At 39.6% G+C, this 22011-nt stretch overlaps 1 protein-coding gene across 4 annotated transcripts in view; it reads right to left on the bottom strand.

Annotated features, from left to right (window-relative positions):
* The window catches only part of LOC124131236 (receptor-type tyrosine-protein phosphatase T-like), a 236164-nt gene that overhangs the window by 28947 nt on the left and 185206 nt on the right, over positions 1–22011 (bottom strand). The window contains exons 1-3 of one of the 4 annotated variants that reach the window (XM_048395187.1): positions 13027–13316; positions 1480–1556; positions 581–676 (exon numbers count right to left, since the gene is read on the bottom strand). The exons of 2 other annotated variants lie outside the window; for them this stretch is intronic. In XM_048395187.1, the coding sequence (XP_048251144.1) occupies positions 581–676; positions 1480–1531 (148 nt within the window). In that variant the 5' untranslated portion in view covers positions 1532–1556; positions 13027–13316. Of the gene's footprint in view, positions 1–580; positions 677–1479; positions 1557–13026; positions 13317–22011 lie in introns of those variants that run through there. One more of the 4 variants, XM_048395188.1, reaches the window with a different exon arrangement.

Raw genomic sequence — 22011 nt, 5'->3', positions numbered from 1 at the left:
CGAACACATTGAGCATTTCAAGTTAGAAACATTTTTTTTTCAAAAGAGGTATTGAAAGGTATAGCTCAAAATCAAAACGAAGACAAAACGTACTTTTTACATCGTCGGAGTAAACGAGAACTAAACATACAAATTACCCATGCCTGACGTGATTTGTTACTGTACTGTCAGCTTCACAACGTGGCCAACCTCATTGTGGACATGCCTTTCATTTTCTGCAAACTGATACTTCAACATTTGTTGAAGTTCTCGTTTTTAAACCCTTTCTAGTACATGTTTGGATTTTGCATGTTACCTTTCACTGGTTAGTTGTTGACCACCCGACCTGTATATATCTGATTCAAATTATGCAAATTCATTAATAATTAGGTACTGGTAGATGTGTGCTATTTGGGTGAATCGGTTGTCTGAATATTAAATACGACCCATATCATCAATAAATAAAATAAATTACTATTTTGTTTGATCAGAAATATGTAAACATGTAATAACTGATGTTATTCGACAATATTTCATAATAAAGCAATTGCAAATTTTTGCTGCAGTAAAAGAAAAACATTCATATTGTAATTTTACTCACGCCTTTGGCAGTAACTCCCAAACCAGCCTGGTTGGCACAATGTTCCTGGGCAAGGAGAACCAGGGAAATTCGTGCATCCATTCTGACAGTGACAATCTTTGGTAGAACAAATAGAATGACTACGAGTATCCAATATCTCATCTTCCCGAGGTAACTGACTATAAAAGTCCAGTTTCTACCCTTGCCGAACTAGGCTGGTACTATGGAGTTACATTTTGGCTGGGCTAACGAGTCTATGCATAGTCCAATCAAAATCGCGCACCGAAATCGAAATACGGTTTGTAAAATGTCGTGCAGATTTCGGTCGATTGCAGGATTTGCAAAGCATGTGCACCGCCAACTCGTTGTCAACAGATATTTTCCAAGTCTTTTTATGTTTTTAATCAAGGTGCTCACGTGATTTGATGCACTTCGCTATGTAAAACCCGTTTTATCACAATATAGATCTTGATTATCAATCAGATCGTTTTGACTGGGCGCCACCATTTTGTTTGAGACAAATGCAATGATACGAGAGGTGAAATCTGATTGGTCCATAGGAGAGGCTTAGAAGGAACATAACTCGTAATAACCACTGGTGGCGCTACGATCGATCCCCGGAATTCCAGCCTAGTTCAGCAAGGGTGGAAACTCGACTTTTATAGTCAGTTAACTCCCTTGCCTCGGGAAGATGACAATATCTAAGCATGTCTCTTGTTTAACGTTTCCCTACAATCACCTATTTGTACACCTGTGATAGAGTTATAAAAACAACATACACTCCTCACCTAGGCACAATATGATATCTTGATAATTATGTCTTTTACTTAAGGATTGACTGTGTATTGTTTTCGGATAATTGAGGTATGAATCGAAACACCGATGTGCAAACTGTGTGATTCCGCATTGTAAGAACCTACCTTGTGAGGAGTCCGGCAGTGAGGCAAGTAGTAGAACATATATCAGAAACATCGTCCATGTGCTTGTCCAAAGAAATCTGAAAACAAATTCAGCCGAATTTAGCCAACCAGAACCACTTAACACGTAAACAGCAGGTTGATCTACATTTAACTGTTTGTGCAACTTTGAGATTGCTGGTTAACATAAAATGAATCCATCAAATCAGCTAACCTTGCTGCTCAAACCTTTTAAGATGACAAGTCATTTCCATTTTCGGGAATTAATAATTATTTAAGTTATAATGCTATAGATATCTGCACAAAGGTACTGGTAGATGCATGCATGTTATCGTCATGTCAGTGAGCCTGACCACCCGGTACCGTTAGTCGCCTCTTGTGACAAGCATGGGTTGCTGAAAACAAACACTAACCAAGGTTTTCACGAGGCTGTTTAGGATACAAACAATAAGCATACCAAACAAAAGTTGTCACAGAAGGTGACATACACCGAAGGATGAAGATATATCTCCGCTGACACTGTCCAGATCTTTCAGGAGTTTTGAGGGCTATTTCAGAACAATTCCCTTCATAATATAAATCTTTTTTTCTTTTTTGTGTGTGTCAAACTCAGCACTCAGCACTATTCCAGCTTTATGACGACGGTATAAAAATAATCGATTCATGACCAGACAAATCAGTGATTGGCCATCGTTCTATGACATTGGGACACGATGACATGCAATCACTGTGCAAGCCCACCCGACCCCGTTAGTCAGCTCTTGCGAAAATGTGTGGTCAATATGCACTGTATGAAACCGATTTCTAGTGTCCCCCAGTGTGAACTGGCGAAAAGCGACATTAAACCACACTCATTCACTCACGTACTCACTAATTCACGATACAAAGCATGTATGCATGAGGAATGCATGTCATTGATATAATCATTCTTGTGTCGTTGATATAATCATTCTTGTGATATTATAAAAAACCTTATGACCATGCATATGCAACAACGGATCTTACTATCATATATGTGTTTGTTGATAAATGAGCTAACAATTAAATATGTTGTTCCCGCTCGTGTAAAGTTGCCTCGATCTTCATAGCAGTAATAGCACTAATATGTATGTTTTAAGTTAATGTTCCAGTTCATGACAGAAGCTCCATGCGATAAGCATCTGTTCTGGGTGGTAGTTCAAATGACATGTTTATGTGTGTTTTATACTCAAGTAGACAACGCTTATCTTACTTCCTTGTCAACTTTTCAAATTCATCAATGCGCATCTTGAATAGGAAGGCACATACTTGAAAGGATGTAGGAGGGAGTTCAACTGGAATGTTGTGTCGAGTTAACAAACGCTATTCAGGACAGCCGTGACACATAAAATAGCTGTCACCATTCACGCAGCGAACACGACATGCACAGTGAAACGCGGCACCAACACTACAGTAGCAAAGTGTACATTAAGTATATAAGTTTCCTTCTGTCATCGTAAACATTTTGACATTTACCCCGTACACGCAAGGAACAAACTTGAGGTTTCGTTGATATACTTTTTCTTTAGATGATTTCAAAAAGCGTCATACAACTATAATTTTTGTTTGATCAGGGTTACAGCATTTAAAGAATTGTGTCATATGTTCCCGCGTTTGTCAAAATGAACACTTCACAAACCTTTGCATGTGAAAATGAATAACTTGAAAAACTGCGCGTTATTTTGTTGCTTGTAATCATGGACAAATACATAGACGAGGGTTGTTCCTTTATGTGTATAGATCACAACGCATAAAGCACCTCATGCTAGGATACTGTTTAAAGAAAGTGTTATTTACTTGGGCAAGCGCCTCTGGACATAATGTACCGTAAAATCCTGGATTGTGGAGGGAAACATAAAACATGACGAAGAGAGATCAGGCTAACACTTTGCGTGTTGTGGATGTATTTGGAGCCTCGCGCCTGAGACCAGGAAGTAATCTGAGTGTTGCATCAAACTGTCCGCCTCTTGAGCATACGACTCTTGACAAGGCTAAAGCTGTGTTCAAGGATTGTATCAGTTTAGAAATAGAACATTGTTAAAATATGAAATGTAGAAACACATGAAAAACTCCCTGATTGACGTATAGTTATTTGTTTATTTTCATGTTGCCTTGTTACAAGTATTTCAAGCACCATGGTGACTAAATACAATGAGTGAGTGAGTGAGTTGGGTTTAACGTCCGCTTTTAACAGTATTCCAGTTATATCGCGGCGTGTCAGCTTAATGTGGGAGGAAAGAGCGAAGTGATGCAGGTCTCAGACGTTTACCACTTCGGTGAAACCCACGAGCACGGGTATGGTGCTGACAAACCTAGAAACATAATCGGGGCGAACCGGGATTCGAATCCACAATCATAGGTTTCTGGCGTGTCCAATGGACGCAACTCTGCACAGCGAATCGCGGCGCCTTAGACGACAGGGCCACCCGTGCCCCCTTAAATACAATGAAATAAAAGGGAGGTTTCAAGAAGGAAGTACATATGTTGATATATTGTATGGTTTGAAAGTTGAAATATCAAATATTCAATTAACACCAGTCTACCTGACCAAAGTGTGTGTTAAGTAAAATCAGTTCTGATAAGAGTAGTGTTATATTTTGCTATTTTTTATTCCTTCAATAGCAAAATGTGGTTTCTTCCAAAATTGGGCAAACATTTATAGAATAACCAACCAGGTACGAGTATTTACGGAAAATATGTCAGGAGTGACATATTTTACGCAGTCAGTCGTTCCGAGTGGGTTATTCTATTTATTACCGATAATTATATTAAAGTCGTTTCGAGGGAAAAAAACCCTGTCGCCGATCAGCTGTTTTGTATCAATCCGCGTGTGAAAAAACACTGTCCATTCACTCCCAATCGCATTACTCAATTAACGTGTTGTTACCCGTGAAAAATATAGCTCTGTAAAAAAACTATAAAGATCACCTTATTGCAGTTATATTTCTGTCCGATTTACACAGCGTACGCTATCTAGCATTGATAAAGACGACAGGTTTCCAAAAAGGTTCATCAGATTTTTTAATCAAGGCTTGTTTTGACAAGATCTCGTGACTGACAGACAGCCCCCCGTCGTACATCGGCAGAGACATGCATTTCACATTGAGAAGAGGAAACATGGAAAACCTGTCAAATGCACAGAAGTCTTGTTTGTTAGAGAAAAGTGACGAAAAGAAGGTAAACTTTGGAAAGTACGATTGCTGTCACAGTGTCGGAATGAATGGCCCGACTTGACCCAGATATGAGACAGCCGAAACCAGGAATGACAAGAGAACCGGCGTTACATCCGGACAAGTTTAATGAACATCGTGTGTGATTTGAGACAAGTGTGACTGATGGGAAACATGTGCATGTGAGATTTTAGGAGGACTTGTCAAACGCGCTGTTGGAGTGGACAGAGTCAGATGACGGGAGTTTGTTGATATTTTGATGTGATTCATAAAGGTCGAATGCCTGTTGATAACACGGTTGATAACACGGTATCCGGTGCCAAGCTGTCAGCATTCACAGAGTTCGTTTAGGTTAGTTCAATATCGGACACATGATCAGCTCGCTGGGGTAAGTTTTCCTTGCACTTATTTTTGTTTTGATTTCCAAGTCCAGTAAAGTGCATCGATTTCGCAACCACATGTAGGTAATCTTGTCGCTAAGGTAACACTCTTTGCTACCCTTGATCTCCTTCAAAGTCCTTCTGAACCGTCTGATGTGCATGCCGAAATGATAAATTTGCAAAGAATAATGTTTAGTTGCACCTTTCCTGTGTCATTAACCCTCATGGTGCCTGTACGTCAGTCAGCCTGCAAACCGCTCACCGACGTACTGTGCTGACGTCGCGGTTACAAAAACGTATACATTGTATAAAAAGTGTCATTTCTTATTTTTTCTCACAACGTTACAAAATTCTACGAAATAGTGTATCTTTAGAATGTCTTTCGGAAAGTCTGAATGTTGTTGCAAAATGAATTTGTTTTTATTCTCATGCCATCATTGAAAGTGTGAGTAGTCCTATTTTCGTGTTTTTCTTACCTGTATAGATTTGCGACTAAGTTCATGTCAACTTGTCAAGGTTAGTCTTTTTCCTTGTGTTTTCATTTTCATTGGCAGTTATCGATGTCAACAGCGTTCACAAAGGCAAACCTGTCTGTACTAAGTCCGGTTTTTGGATTCGGTTGGTCGAAACATTCATCGAACAGCAAGTCCTCTAACACAGACGCAAACGCGGACTTTGTGGTAATGATCTTGGCGCACTGGAAACAGTTTCTGGCAACATCACAATCTGAATGTTGAAACTTTAATCTGGCCATATATAGTTTTGACAACAAAGACATTAAATGTGTTCAGAGGTTGAACTAGACGAATATTTCTTCATGTCGGTCAAATCTCCATCCGCTTTAATGAGGTAATATACTTTGACAGGTGTCAAATGGCCAGCAATGTTTATTTACAAACGCAGACATACAATGTAGTTTTGGTTTTTACTGTCAAACGAAAATCATGTGAAATAATGTGGTTCATATGAAACTATGTTTATTGTCTTAAAAATAAACCTCGAGTCAGTGAGATAGTAGCACGTAAAACATATAGAGGGAAAGGCGTGGATTTGTGAATGAATGGGGTGCGAAAAAAATAGTTCTGTTGTCGAATGAAAATTGATCTTTGTTCAACTGACCAATCAGCTTCGAGAATCACTGTGCAAATATAAAAAAGTTCACCATGAATCTACCTTTCTATAAGAGTCTGGAGCATAAACATATAATCAGTGGTAGAGTAAGCTTGTCAGGATCATGTTTGCTCTTCGATCTTATCAAGGGTATCCGACTACAATACTTAGCGTTTGTTAATAATGTTAATGAGTATCTTACTAAATATACTAGTAAGTTGAATCCCCTGTAACCTCTGTCACCGAACCTTTCTTGTGAATTGGAACCATAGTTCCAAGTGTCCAATCTTTTGGAAGAAAGAGGTAGCCATCATTGTATTAAATAATAGTGTCATCAAAATTCAGTTTCGGGGTCCATGTTTCTGTCAAACCAATTATGTCAAATTAGTTTTGAAACTCAAGGCTTACACTCACAACCAGATAACTTTGAGAGCAGTCCTGATATATTCCAAACGACGAGTTTCAAAGCATTAATGATATTATACTAGTAGGTTTAGACGGCGCTCGCTCTATATCCGGACAATGGCCTCGCCCCTATCTCTCTCGGCCCGACACGGGTTGTTTCCGTGACAGTCTCGAGTCAAGTGACCTCTGTATTAACACGTGAAATGTACATATGACGTTGAGGAAGAGACAGTTTATCGTCTTTGTGGAAATAATGTTTGCTTGGGTCTGTCTCTATGCACTGTTTTATGTCAGCGTGTTATCCCGAACTGATGCATGTCTCAGACATATACCACTCTCGGTAAACCCAAGAGCACGGGTATGAGGATGACAAACCAGAGCGAATTGCGGCGCCTTGAACTGCACTAATCTGTATGTTCGGCGACCACGTGTAGACAAAATCGAAAAACATATATTTTATATATTTTTTATTTCGTTTTGCTCGTAATTGAAGTGGATAAAATGGTTATAACAAATCGACACATTCTACCCACACGCCAATGGTCATTAGAGCGTAGAAACTGGAGGAAAAGCCGAAGGTTTCCTGTAATATTTCAGGTTCACTCTGGACTTACTGGCATGGAACCGTCCTGACTGTTAAATGTTAAAAGTTGGTTTATAAACATATAGCGAGTGCTCGTAGCGAGTACTAACTTGTGAGGCCTACCTTTAGAATAAAATACCACAAACTTTTCAAACACTGATCATACCCTATGACGTAATTTGTAGTATTTTGTTGCCAGTCACACCGGTGAAACAATGCCCTGTGCCTTCAGGGGTCATCAAGTGTGCATAAGCTCCTCCCAGTGATCTATCATCTCTGTACGCAATGTCATTGGATACGCCCTGCGGTGTTTTGAGTTTTGAGTATTTGTTTACTAATTATAGCCTGCGGCGGCGCATTTTAGAGCAAGCGCTAGTTTACGAAAGCACTTTTATTTTTCATATATTTTTTATTTCGTTTTTCTCGTAATTGAAGTGGATAAAATGGTTATAAATGGGAACTAATATACATTTATTATCTTTTTCGGTTCATTAATTATCATTCTCATGCACAAGAATGCAGTTTATTAGGGATATTATATTGGCGCTGAACACTTCCAAATATCGCCAGTGTTAGGGTAGGTTACCCCGAACTCCCTATCCTCAGCCCTTGCATCCCCTTTACGATCAATCACCCCTTAACGATCATTTGGGTTAGGTACTCGTTTACTGGCTATTATAGATTATATAGCGGCTTCTAATATTCTTCATACAAAAACGTCGAGTACAAAGGATGAAATGGTTTTGTGTAGAATATTGTGGCTACTGGAAACTATCCTGGAACATTCACACAGGCCACTTTCACCGGCTAGATTGTTTCAGTACTGATTCAAAAGAACTCACCGTTGTGTCATCACTAGTCGTGCTTATTCCTCCCTCGTTCCTCACTATTATCCACATTATCCTTACAGTGTTCCCTACCACACTTTTCTGTGACAAAAAACAACCGACGAATTGTAAAATACCATATCATTCACGCGTACTCGCGAGGTCGACGTCTGACGTCTGAGGGCGTGTGTGCCAAATGGCATCGGGACCATTCGTAAGTGTCGATAGGCTAAAGTCACGAGACACCATGCCTACCCGTAACCTTCGTAAGTGTCCGTCACCTATTCGACCCTTTTCGTTCAGTTCAACGTCATAGGCATGACTAGTTAAATTTGCACTAAGTTTAACAGTGTGGACGTCGCTCTTGAGACATGTGACCTACGACAGAGATCGTCCTCACTAGAAGTTGTGGTACTGTATTCTAAAGGTGCTCTATGTGATGGTATATGTGGCGTCATTGAGGTAGGTTGTAGGGCGAATGACCGTTAGACGTTAGTCTGATTCGGAGTGCTGCTGTGTGAGCACGTACATGTCTGCTATCGAATATAACCGAACAAACAACATAGTTGTGTCATCACTGGTCACGATTCCGACCTAACATAACGAACGTCTTGACAACGTCAACGTAAGGCAACTTGACAAATATATGGGTGGATCTGTAATTATATGGGGCTGGATCACTATGGCTGCCAGAGCGCCACTGCATATGGTCCATGGAAGCGTATGTGGACAATACTACCGGGACTACGTCACTGTGGTTCTGACCTTTACCTAATAGTCTGGTCCTTCCTTTTCTTTTCGATCCATTACCATCACCCGATACCGTTTTGGAATACTGTAATCATCTGTTACTTTGGAATATCCTCTTCTTTGGGAGTGTATAGCTCCCCATGCTCAGACGAGAGTACGTCTAACCAAATAAAGGTGATTATGACATGCATTTGCCTTACATGAAACACACCAAGTGGACCAGAATGCCCCAAAAGTCGTCCCACAACTTCCTATTTTACCTTTAATATTATAACACTCATTCCTCCATAAATATAAACCAGAACCATTTGACAACCAACGTATCTTTTAACCTCGCTCACACCTGTTCATGGGGATATTTATAATAGGAAAGTCATTATGAGTTGCTTTAGCGGATGTTCCAAACTGGAATCTGAACATGAAACACTTATGTAGGCTCCACTAAATAATGTATGATATTTATATTATAATTATAGACAAATTTACAAAGATTTATTTCGAAGAAAAATGTTTGCATGATATCTATCTAAGCCTGCCAAGTGTGAAGAGACAGTTTATATGTGACAAGGCATTGACGTCACATTAAACGCATTTATGCCACATGAGCACAACGGAGGAGACAATCACAATGCAAGATTTTTAAAACAAGTGATGATAAATGGTCTATTTGATGTGTTTATTTTACTCAGGGGTTAATATTACTTATACACCAGTTACAATAAAAAGGAGCGGGTGGTTAAAACGCTGACCCGAGTTCGATCCCCACATGGCCCATGTCTGGTATAACCCGTCCTGATATAATGGAGTATTGCTGAAAGCGGCCTAAAATCAACCTACACTGATATTTTGCTGAAACGTTGGTCTAGACTGTGAGGCGAAAGGAGGTTGGTGCATGTAATGTCAAATGAGGTCAGGAATTTCAGCTGGTCCGGACAACAATGTGATGATCTCATTCCGGAGTTGTGTGTAAGTGGGCCTTGTCCTACCATATCACTATACAGGCTACGGTGACACGGTGGTCACTTATCGGCATTAAATATATAAACAAACACATACAGATTAATAATAATATGGATTGTGAAGGATATTGGAAGAGATATTATCAGACTTACCTGTTGTTTGCTGTGGTCAGAGCTGGGAGGCCAGCGCTTGTAACAAGGAAGTGAATTGAACGATATCTAATCTCCCCGATAGCCAGGTTTACCGTCAGTGTTGAAACAGGAGCAGTAACAATGCATTAACTCCAGCGTTCATAATCACTGTGTGTGACCGAAATGAGGCTCATGCGTCGTAGGTGTTTATCTTGCTAACATATACATAAAAAAACCATCAATATTTTAATGGGATTAGGTAACACTGCATACATTCTAGCTTGATTCATAACCACATGGTAGACATGCATTATAGAAATATAACGTGGTGTTAAGTGAAAGACATATCAAGCTAAGCAACGAAAACGTTTGTTTGCTTATTATATATATCCGCCATGGCACATGCAGTAGAAAAGTGTGTACAGTAAATATACATCTCCCATCCCGTCATCAAAACCTTTTTAACTTTCCACCTATACACCACAGGAATAAACACAACAGCTGTGAAACGATATTTTCAATTTGTATTTTCTTCAATATAATCTTTCTAAGATTATTTCAAAGCGCGTCGTACGACTTTCGTTCGAAATTTTTTTGATCAGGGTCACATCACTTGAGGCGTAAGCACTTGTTTTGAGTAGACTTGCAAAGGTTCACTATTGACAAGCCTTTGCATGTGTACCGTCCTCATGACCTGGTATCATCATTACAATAGTGACTCATAAACATATGCTAATGGCATAGTTGGAATCGTCCAATGGACTTTGGTTTAATCACACAATTCTTACGAATAAAGAAAGGGTTCTGTCGCTTTTGATTCCTGCCTTGTATCAGTCTCGAAATGAGACATTGTGTTACGGGTTGATTCCCAAATTGAAACAATATGTTAACCTAGAAATCGGTACTGAAAGAATTTAGTGTGAAACCAACAAACAACTAACAAATATTATACAATTAATAATTGTATTACACAATTAACTAGATTTATAAATCAATATCAAATTACTGTTAAGTAATTACAATGCCAATACATAATATTATATCAGTGTCAGTATTAACTACAAAGTCAGCGGTGACAGCAAAAGTCAGTGTTAATAATATATACACCCACCACCGACAGTGGCCAAGCTCCCGAAAAAAAGGCCTAGACAAGTGATAAGTGATCCTCACTCGAAAGCTGGTCTTGGTGTAATATGATATGAGGAAATGTGTGAGAGATGAGAGATGAGACAGCCACGCGTCCACTCGACTTATATAGCCTAACTAGCTTCCAGAACTTTCCATACAGTGCCATCGCATCACAGAATATTTCACATGTTTCTATAACGCTTGACATCCATCCATGCTATTCCGGCAGTTTACACATCACAATAACATAAACATATAATAACTTCTTGACCACTGCGTACATTGATTAGAACTACATACTTAAAGACGCCGTCAAAAGGGCGCAAATCAATGTGCCAGAAACCAATGATAGTGGATTCGAATCCCAGATTCGCCCGGGTTGTGTCAATACCATACCCCTGCTCGTGTGCTTCAACAAAGCGATGACCTCTAAAACCTACACCAATTCGGCTTCCTCGCCCATCAAGCTGACATGCCAATGTTCACAGCAGCGAGAAAACCAACTCACTCGTCCTAAGGTGACAAAAACCTGCTGAGTTGCGTCTCTATGACGTGCAGTGGATTTCAAATTCGTAGTTTCGAACGCTGTTCGAACATAGAATAGCTGTCACCATTCACACTGCGAACACGAAATGCACAGTGAAACGTGGCAGCTACAGTAGAAAAGCGTACAGTAAGGATATAGTTTCCCTTCTATAACCTCCCCCCCCCCCCCCCACACACACACACACACACAAACACACACTCAAGCGGTGAAGCAATATATTAAACTTCAGCTGCAGGTTTCTGCAATATGACATTAATTGATTAGGGCTACAGCATTAAGACATTACCACGATAGGGATATTCCTTTTTGTGTACAAATCACAACGCACAAGGCTTGGATACTGTTTAAAGAAAGTGATTTTAACTTCGGCAAAGCGCCTCTGGATATAATGTGTCATAAAAACCTGGAACAAAGGGGAAAACTAACATAAATAAGTTGAGATTAGACATACCCTTTGCGTGTTGTGGGTGTGTTTGGGACCAGGAAGTTATCTGAGTGTTGACTAAAACTGTACGCCTCTCAACAATGTTAAACCTGTTTCACAGGATGATATCTGTTTAGAAAAAAAACACTGTTGAAAAATGAAACTCGCTGTTTGATGCATTGTTATTTGTTAACTTTCCTGTTGCCTTGTCACAATTATTGCGAGCACCACGGTAACTCAACACAATGCAATAAAAGGGAGGTATCGAGAAGGAAATACATATTTTGATATATTGTATGGTTTGAAAGATGAAATCTCAAATATTCATTCATGTTATGTGTTACTATGTTTTTTCCTTCAATAGCATAACAATGTGCCAGAAACCTATGATAGTGGGTTCGAATCCCAGATTCGCCCGGGTTATGTCAACACTATACTCGTCCCCGTGTCATTTAACAAAGTGGTGACCTCTAAAACCTACACCAATTCGACTTCCTCGCCCATCAAGCTGGCATGCCAATGTTCACAGCGGCGATAAAACCAACTCACTAGTCCTAAGGGTGCGTTGCGTCCCTATGACGTGCACTGGATTCCAAATTCGATGTTTCGAACGCAAGGTAAATATCCGAGGAAATGTCTTGAAAGTATGTAAGAGGGAATGCAACTGGAAAGCTATATCAGTCAACAGAAACAAACGCTATTCAGGACAGCCTTTATACATAAAATAGCTGTCACCATTCACACTGTGAACACGAAATGCACAGTGAAACGTGGCAGCTACGCTGCAGTAGAAAAGCGTACAGTAAGGATATAGTTTCCCTCCATCATCGTAGATATTTTAACATCCCATCGCCGTACACAAGGACGACACTCAAGCGGTGAAACAATATATAAAACTTCAGCTGCAGGTTTCTTCAATATGACATTACATTGTGTCACACGTTCCCGCGATAGGGATGTTCCTTTTTGTGTACAAATCACAACGAACAAGGCACCCTGCTTCGATACTGTTTAAAGAAAGTGATATTAACTTAGGCAAAGCGCCTCTGGATAAAATGTGTCATAAAAACCTGGAACAAAGGGGAAAACTAACATAAATAAGAGACATTAGACTTACCCTTTGCGTGTTGTGGGTGTGTTTGGGACCAGGAAGTAATCTGAGTGTTGAATAACTGTACGCCTCTCAACAATGTTAAACCTGTTTCACAGGATGATATCAGTTTAGAAAAAGAACACTGTTGAAAATGAAACTTGCTGTTTGATGCATTGTTATTTGTTAATTTTCCTGTTGCCTTGTCACAATTATTGCGAGCACCACGGTGACTCAACACAATGCAATAAAAGGGAGGTATCGAGAAGGAAATACATAGTTTGATAAATTGTATGGTTTGAAAGATGAAATCTCAAATATTCATTTAACAACACCAGTCTACCTGACCAAAGTACCCTTACCTTAAATAAAATCAGTTCTGATAAGAGTAGTGTTATGTGTTACTATGTTTTTTCCTTCAATAGCGTAATGGGGTTTCTTTCACAACGGGGAAAAATATTAATATATGAAGGATCCGTGACTGTGATAGTGTGTTGCGATTCCTTGCAGGACTTCTCAAATTGAGGAAGTGACTGGAGGCGGGGGGGGGGGGGGGGGGGGGGGGGGGGGGGGGTAATATGGTTTATTAAAGGGTATTTAAGGAAAGGCACTTAGTTGAAACTTCATTCTCAGTTACGGTGCACTCGGGGTTGGCTGTATTAAACCATGTTTATATATTTATGACCTAAAAGAAGAGGGGCCGACATTTTGTTATCATTAATAATAAGAACGAACATTCTAATCTATGGGGTAATGTGTGCGCTGGAAGTAACGTTATACATATATAAATATCATTAACATAAATCCTAAAAGGACCCACTGTACTACATGGTTGTTTGGTACATCAAATTGGTTAAGAAATAAACTGTAAGGTGCTTAACTCACAATTCCACAGTCAACGCTTGAGGAAAGCCTCACCCACAGAGGAGCCGACTCGTAATTGTCCAAAAGTTTTTAATAGCGAGCGTGATTAATAGACACGTGAAGGCGAAAACATATATTAATAGGCAGACCAATGGCAATAAAATTGATAAATACTAAAAAAATAATCACCAAGCTGGAGCATTTAGTAATAAGGTAACAATTGAACATTGGACCCACACAGCATGACGTCTGACAGACGAACATATACAAATGGGCAACACTTAAAGAAACTAATCAGTTCTAAAACACAGCTGACCCAATCAAAATATGCAGAGGGTATTACAAATCGACACAGGTATAAGTTGCCGCGACGCCAGTCTAAATATATCAACGGAAATTTGCTTAAACCGATCATAACATAACCAACTTCTGAGTGCCAAGTTAAACAGTTGTACTGACGCGGTTAAGTTTGGGATGTTCTTCCAGGGGCATCAGAAAATTAAGTTTTAATACTCAGGAAACGACAAAGCGCGGACATCCGAGTTCAAAAACCTCCGCTCGGGTAGTCTTTCACCCCAAGCGGAAGAAAAGTTATTTTTTTTAAGGAACGTCAATCTGATACAATGGATTAGCAATTAAAATTATGTAAGTAACATGACCATAACATAAGGTGTAGCGTTTGTATTTTGAAATGATGTCATAGAGATATACAAGAACATCATCCTCCACATTATCTGGCTCTTTACCAGTCCTTGCATTGAAGTCAAACCGAAATATAAACAAAACATCACCTAGAATGTCAAGCAGTTATCCGGAAATAGCAATATACCATTCTTAGGTTCAACATTATTGCTGTACCATGTAGATCCTTCAAAGTGAATATACACACAGCTGTTTAACACGAGTCCAAACAATACCTGTCAAGTGATACATGGATCGACACCACTTTCTATATCCGGACCCTGGCCACACTCCTATCACTTCTGTATCGGTCTCCTACCTCTGCCTGTGTTACTTCTTTCGGGCCGACGTGGACTGCTTCCCGTCACGTAACTCGGGTCGAGTCACCTCTGGATTAACACGCGAAGCGTATGTGTCACGCACAGGGGAATAATGTTTGTTTGGGGCTTTCTCTTTGCACTGTTTATTTCTTAGGTGAGTTTGTGAGTTTGAAATTAATCCCCGCCCCCCCCCCCCCCCCCCCCCCCCCCCCCCCCCCCCCCCCCTCTTTTGAACACGGCGTGTCAGCGTGTAACCCTGAAGTGATGCAGGTCTCAGACATATACCACTTTCGTGAAACCCCTGAGGACGTGGTACAATGTTGAAAAATGACAAACCTTGAAACATTAATTGGGGCGATTGACGCAACTCAGCAGAGCGAATTGCGGCGCCTTAAACCAATGGGTTACCCATGACCCCACAACGTGACCACAGAAATCCTGTGCATTAATCTGTATGTTCGGCGACCACGTGTTGACCATCATGAAGAGATCGATACATTCTGGCAAGACGCCAATGGTGATTAGAGCGTTGAAACTGGAGGAATAGCTGAAGGATTCGTGTAATGTTTTCAGGTTCATTATTGACTTACAGTCATGGAACCGTCCTGACTGTTAAATGTTGAAAGTTGGTTTGTAAACATATAACGAGATCTCCCTCGAACGAGACTCCATTCAAGATGGCGGCCTCCAGCCAGCGCTCACGATCGATGTCGTCAGGGTAATTTGTGACTGGGCAGTAATGTTCTATGTGATGGTATATGTGGCCCAAGTGAGGTAGATTGCTGGAGAAATGACCGTTAGACGTTAGCCTGATTTCTTGTGAGCTCAACTAAACAATGTATGCTTATTATGGTGTCGTTAATTTAAATTTATAAAGATTTATTTTCGAAGAAACATGTTTGCATGTTTGCATGTTTGCCAGCAGACTTTCAGTAACTCAATGTGTGAACAGACAGATGAAATGTGACAAGGCATTGACGTCACATTAAACACTATTATGTTTCATGAGCACAACTGACGGAACAATCACAAAGCAAGATCTGAAGACAAGTGATGATAAATGGTGTGTTTGAGTTTAATGTATTTTTTTCACTCAGGATGTTACTTGAACATCAGTTTCATTAAGCATAGAACGGCTGGTTAAACGAGGGTGGGTAAAACGCTGACCCGGGTTCGATCCCCTCATGGGCCATGTCTGGTATACCCCGCCCTGATGTGGCTGGAGTATTGCTAAAATAGCAACACGAACCTTCACGTTCAACACACATTAAATGAGGTCAAGCCTTTCAGCTGGTCATTGCAACATTGCGATGATCACAATCCTGAAGATAACAATGAGACACGAATTGTGTGTAAGCTGGCGTTATCCTACCATATCACTATACAGGATACTGTGGTCACTTTTCGGGATTATATAAAGAAACACATAAAGATTAATAATAAGCTGGACCGAGAAGGATATTAGAGATATGATTAGACTTACCTGTGGCTTGCTGTGGTCAGAGCTGGGAGTCCCGCATTTGTAACAAGGAAGTAAATTGAACGACCTCTAATCTCTCTGATATATTGAAACTTGTTTGCCAGGTTAACAATCAGTGTTTAAACAGGAGCAGGTAGCAACGCAAGAATTCAGGAGTACATACTCACTGTGTGAATGGCATAATGACGTTGCGTCGTTTATGTTTATTTCGCTCACTTACACATAAACTAACATCAATATTGAAATGGTATAGGTAACACTGCATGCATTTAGCTTGATTCATATCCACATGTACAAGTGCATTATGCCAAAAGAATTAACTGAAAAGACATATAAAGCTAAACAAAAAAACGTTGGTTTGCTTAACATAACTGTACAGGACAGTCATGACACATGCAATAAACAGACATGCACACCTACAGTGACACGCCGCACCTATACTGAAGTAGAAAAGTGTGTCCAGTAAATGGATAATTGCCATCCCATCATCAAACACAACAACAATGAAACGATATTTGCAGTTTTTTTGTAATATGCTCTTTCTACGAAGATTACAAAGCGCCTCATACGGCTCTTGTTTGAAAGTTGTTTGATCAGCGTTACAACATTCAAGGCGTTAGTAACTCTTTTTTGGTAGACATGCGAAGGTTCACGTTTGACTAGCCTTTGCATGTGTTTGCGACGGGTGTCATCTGTGGGGCAGAAAACGCTCACCTTTTTTTGAACACCTGTTATCATCACTTCTCGATAGTGACTCATAAGTATATTTATTATTTTTGTCGCTTTTGATTTCTAGCTTGTATCTGTCTCGAAACGTAACATTGTGTTACGTGTCGATTCCCAAAGTGAAACGATATATTAACCCAGGAGTCTGTACGTAAAAGAATTTTGTGTAAAACCAAAAAACAACCAACAAAGGGTAAACAATCAATAATTGTATTACAAAATTAACTTGGTTACAAATCAATACAAATTACTGCACAGCAAGTACAATGGCAGTACACAAAAGAGTGGTAGTACAATATTCAATGGCAATATATAACATGATAGAAATACAAAAGCAAAATAGCAAAAGTTAGTGATAATGATATACATGTATATTCACTCAGCAGCAACAATGGCCAAGTTCCTGTGAAAGTGCCCAGGCAGGGAAACCGGGGTGATAAGTGATCTTTTCACGAAAGCTGGTCTTGGTGTAATATAATGTGCGGAAATGTGTGATGGGATGAGACAGGCACGCGTCCACTCCACTTATAGAGTCCAAGTAGCTTCCAGAACTTTCCACACAGAATATTCCACATGTTTATATAAGGCTTGACATATATCAATGCTATTCCGGAAGTTAACACATGGCACTAACATCTAAATATGGTAACTTCCTAATCACTGCTAACATTAAATTGTACTAAATTCCTGACCACTAACCATTGTCCAAGTACATTGCAATGAGCTTCTACCGAATCTCAACAAAAACAATATAATACAGTTACAATCATTGATATAAAATACACTGATATAACAATTGTTACAGTATCAAATATTGAAAGAAACACATAAATAACTCTGCCTGGAGCATAGTTTTTTATTCAGGTACTCAATATGTATTATTACTGTCACAACAAGTTCACCATGGTGACTCAGCACGGATGTTATAAAGGGGAGTTGTCCAGAAGTAAATACAGATTTGGTGACATATGATATGAAACTGAAATTCCAAATATATAAATAAAACATCAGCCTACCGCACCCAAGTTTGCGTTAAACAAACGTGTGTTTTTATGAGCAAAACAACCAGTGCGTTTTGTACACATAAAAAACACACGTGTGTGAGTATCATGCTCATAACAAACACACGCACATCAGATTGTGCGTCGTACATGAAGATGCACATGTAAGTGCAAATTGTGAATCACTACCTTAAAGTCGAGGAGATGTCTTCTCGGATATATATTGAAAGATGCATTATTCAATTTCAGAATAAAATTAGTTTTATTTAACAATTACTTTCCCCCGTCAGCATAGTATATGGCAAATGCTTTCATTTCATTCATATATCAATAGTTCAATTTAAGAATGACTGTTGGTATATATGAATCGAAAAACCGATGTGCAAACTTTTTTAATCCGCGTAGGTCAGCTATGCATGAATTTCGCTAAATGTCCTGCGCATGACGAAGGGAATTCCCTCCACTGTGATATTGGGATTCACCGACTTTCCATAGTGATAAAAGTGGGCGTGGCTTCATTTTTTTACATTCATTGGGGAATGAATGCAATAACACATGACCAATTCAGCTAATCAGAGTGCAGGAATTTCAATGAACACAACGGATATATAATTAGATCATTAATGGTGTTAACAAACCCTAGTATTTCAATAACTCTTTATATACCGCATACAAAGAAACGGGCCGCTCGCAGTATCGCACCGTGTGCGTTTATACATAAGATAAACCGAGTTACGTCCCTTGGATCAGTTAACCGGGACACACACATCGATTCAGCCGGAGAATCCGGTATCCACATAATAAACTGAATCACTACAATTAAAAATACAAGGGGGCGGCCCCTCGATCTGAACCTCGTAACTCAACCAATGACACAAAATGTCACTGTATGTTTCAGTAACAGATGACACATTCTTCATTGCTTATTCAGTTATGCCAGTTATGTGCATGAATGTCTTAAAAAGGCAATCAAGACTGTCCTTTGAAACTCTAATTTGGAAATTTTGCAGAGTTAAAGGTGAAGAACTTCTGATCTTAAGCTAAGATGTCTAAATACAGTGTTTATATGCACGCATGTATCTTTGTCACTTTTAATTCGGATCTTGGTCACCATCCCTCTGTATGGACTCATTTGCATACACGTTCCTCTCAGCAATGACGTCATAAACAGTCGATTCCCCACGGACCTGCAGAGTTGAGTACTTTTGCATTTGTTCAGCTTTGAGTATCTTCATGCTGCATCTAATTCTGAAATTTAGGATTAAGTAGCTTATGAACAGCAGCATCGGAAACAGTAACTTAAAGTTTACTTTTTAAATATGTTCCTTCAATAGGTGTTGAAAGAGTTAGGTTTGGTGATACACACATGTACGTTGTTTTGGATTCCATGTATTACCTGTAGTTATTTGCAGTTGTTATTACTGCATACACACACGAAATGGCCAGAAGGCAACTGACAACAATGAGGCGGATATCTGAAATATTCAAGCAACATGATGTAAGAAAATGAATACATACCTCCGTTATTTGTGTAATTGTGACGCATGTATACTGAGTAAGGTAATGGAATGAGGCCGTTTATAACCCAAAGAAAGTTAAATGAAACCTACTCAGTGCATGGCCTATGTGCGAACCCTTCCACTGCTTAATATTAAAGCAAAATGCTTAGTGTGGACGGCAGTGAAACAGAAAAAAGGTCTTGACAAATCATGATCAAGGACCCCCCCCCCCCACCCCACCCCCCGAACAAGACACGCACACGCACACGCACACATACATACGCACACTCACACATACATATGCGCGCGCACCGACGCACGCACAACCTTAGCAGTCAGGATCTACACATTACTGAAACTAATCTACTAGCTATATAGTTACCCTCATGTCCTTGACCCTGCTGTGCTTCTGATGATCCTACTGCTGCTGTTGTCGTTGATTGATGCCCCGTTCTACAATCACCTGTGACTTTATCACATACCCCAGACTGGTTTAGGCAACTGCAGACACCGGAACAGTTGATACCGTATGTGTAGTCAGCACATTCTGAAAACATGCATACTGTGGATGTATACGTGCATCTTCCCGAGGCAAGGGAGTTAACTGACTTTAAAAGTCCAGTTTCATCCCTTGCCGAACTAGGCTGGAATTCCTGGGCTTTATCGTAGCGCCAGCAATGGCTATTACGAGTTATGTCCCTTCTGAGCCTCTCCTTTAGACCAATCAGATTCCACCTCTCGTATCACTTGCATTTGCTTGAAACAAAACAGTGGCGCCCAGTCAAGACGATCTGATCGATAATCAAGGTCTATGTTCTGATAAAACGGGTCTTACATCGCGCAATGCAGACATTCAGACACAGTATACTGACTCCGAGCCGACCAGTCCTTGTTTTAGCCCCTAAAGACCGAGCGCCAGTTTGGGTAACAACAAGTTCCATCTTTTAACGTCTTTTGGTATGACGTGGCCGGGGATCGAAACCCGGACCTTCCGCTCTCCGGGCGGACACTCTACCACTAGACCACGGAGGCGGTCTACAACCAAGTAACTTCTTATTACCTTGTATGCACAGTGGTCCCATATATCCTGGCTGGCAATTGCTTTCACAGCGTCCAGTCTTGGCATTACATGAGCCATTGATCTGGCAGTGACCGCAAGTATGAAGACAGTCTTCTCCATACCTCCCAGCGATACATGCTATTGAAACAATTGATGTAATTAAATATAAACTGCCGGGAAAAGAAAGTACACACCCGTTTTTGATGTTGGCTAAAATGAAACAAACAAGAAATGGTTATTCGATGGTGATGTATTTAATACTGGTATCATTGTCACCTTAAATGCATACTTTCTCGCCAGTTTGTTATCACAAAGCTTATAATTGTGTATCATGTACTGATTTGCTGCAGTATATTCTTATCCAATATTTAATGGAATGTTAATAGAATGCGGGATTATTTGTGTTGGTCTATGAAGTAACATATTTGTTAATGTTTAATGGTTAATGTTAGAAATAGGTATGTTCATCCTACTGGTTATACATACAGGGAAGGTATAAATTAAGCATGATCAATATACTAGCTACGATTTCAATTTACCTCAACAACGAAATAAACAAATAACATACACACTGATTTGGGTCATTTACAGTAATATGAATTCAGACCAATCATTATGTTAAGACTAAGGTAACAATAAAACATTTTAAATTAGGTAGTGTTATAACTAAGAAAACAATATATGGTATACGCACAATGTATTGTGACATTTACAGAAGTACAGTTTCAGAACAACCATTCGTAAAGAGAGAGAGCGTGTGAAACCCAGCATAACATGTCTAATTCACTATATGTCAAGAAACTTTTTCGAACCTGATTACATATTCTCACTACTTTCGAAAATATACGTAATTCCATTCAAATGACATCACTTCCGTTCTAGTGATAAAAAAAATCAGGTTTGTGAAAAGACGTCGCCACGCAATGCGATTTGGAATTAGAAAATAGAAAGGAAAGTTTATTCTTATATGATCTTCCTTTTTAATGTCATCATTTCCCGTTTGGGTGTATGCAGTTCGACTTCAAACAGAATGTCCAGTATATCTCTACAACGGTCAGCAGCTACCAAATACATTTACACATGCATACTAGTTGGTGGCATGAAATGTTATTGCCTTAGAGATCATCACAATAGTGTTTTCCATGAGCCATAACAAAAGAGATCGATATTTATTAAAATACAACACTGCCAGATCTTCTAAAATGCTAGTAAGTTTGACACGAGCTAGGTGTTACACCAAACAACACCAAACGCTACTGCTTCATTATACCCACGACGTGACAGAAGACACCTGGCATTTCAAACGCAGTTAATCAAAGCGACAACATTCATTTCAAGAATCATAAGAAATTCACTGTATTATACCGACTATATATAAAAT

The sequence above is a fragment of the Haliotis rufescens genome, unplaced genomic scaffold (genome assembly GCF_023055435.1).
Source record: "Haliotis rufescens isolate VD_foot unplaced genomic scaffold, xgHalRufe1.0.p SCAF_14, whole genome shotgun sequence".
In the NCBI taxonomy this organism is placed as follows: domain Eukaryota; kingdom Metazoa; phylum Mollusca; class Gastropoda; order Lepetellida; family Haliotidae; genus Haliotis; species Haliotis rufescens.
The sequence above is the reverse complement of the archived record's forward strand: the minus strand, read 5'-3'. Positions and strand labels throughout refer to the sequence as shown.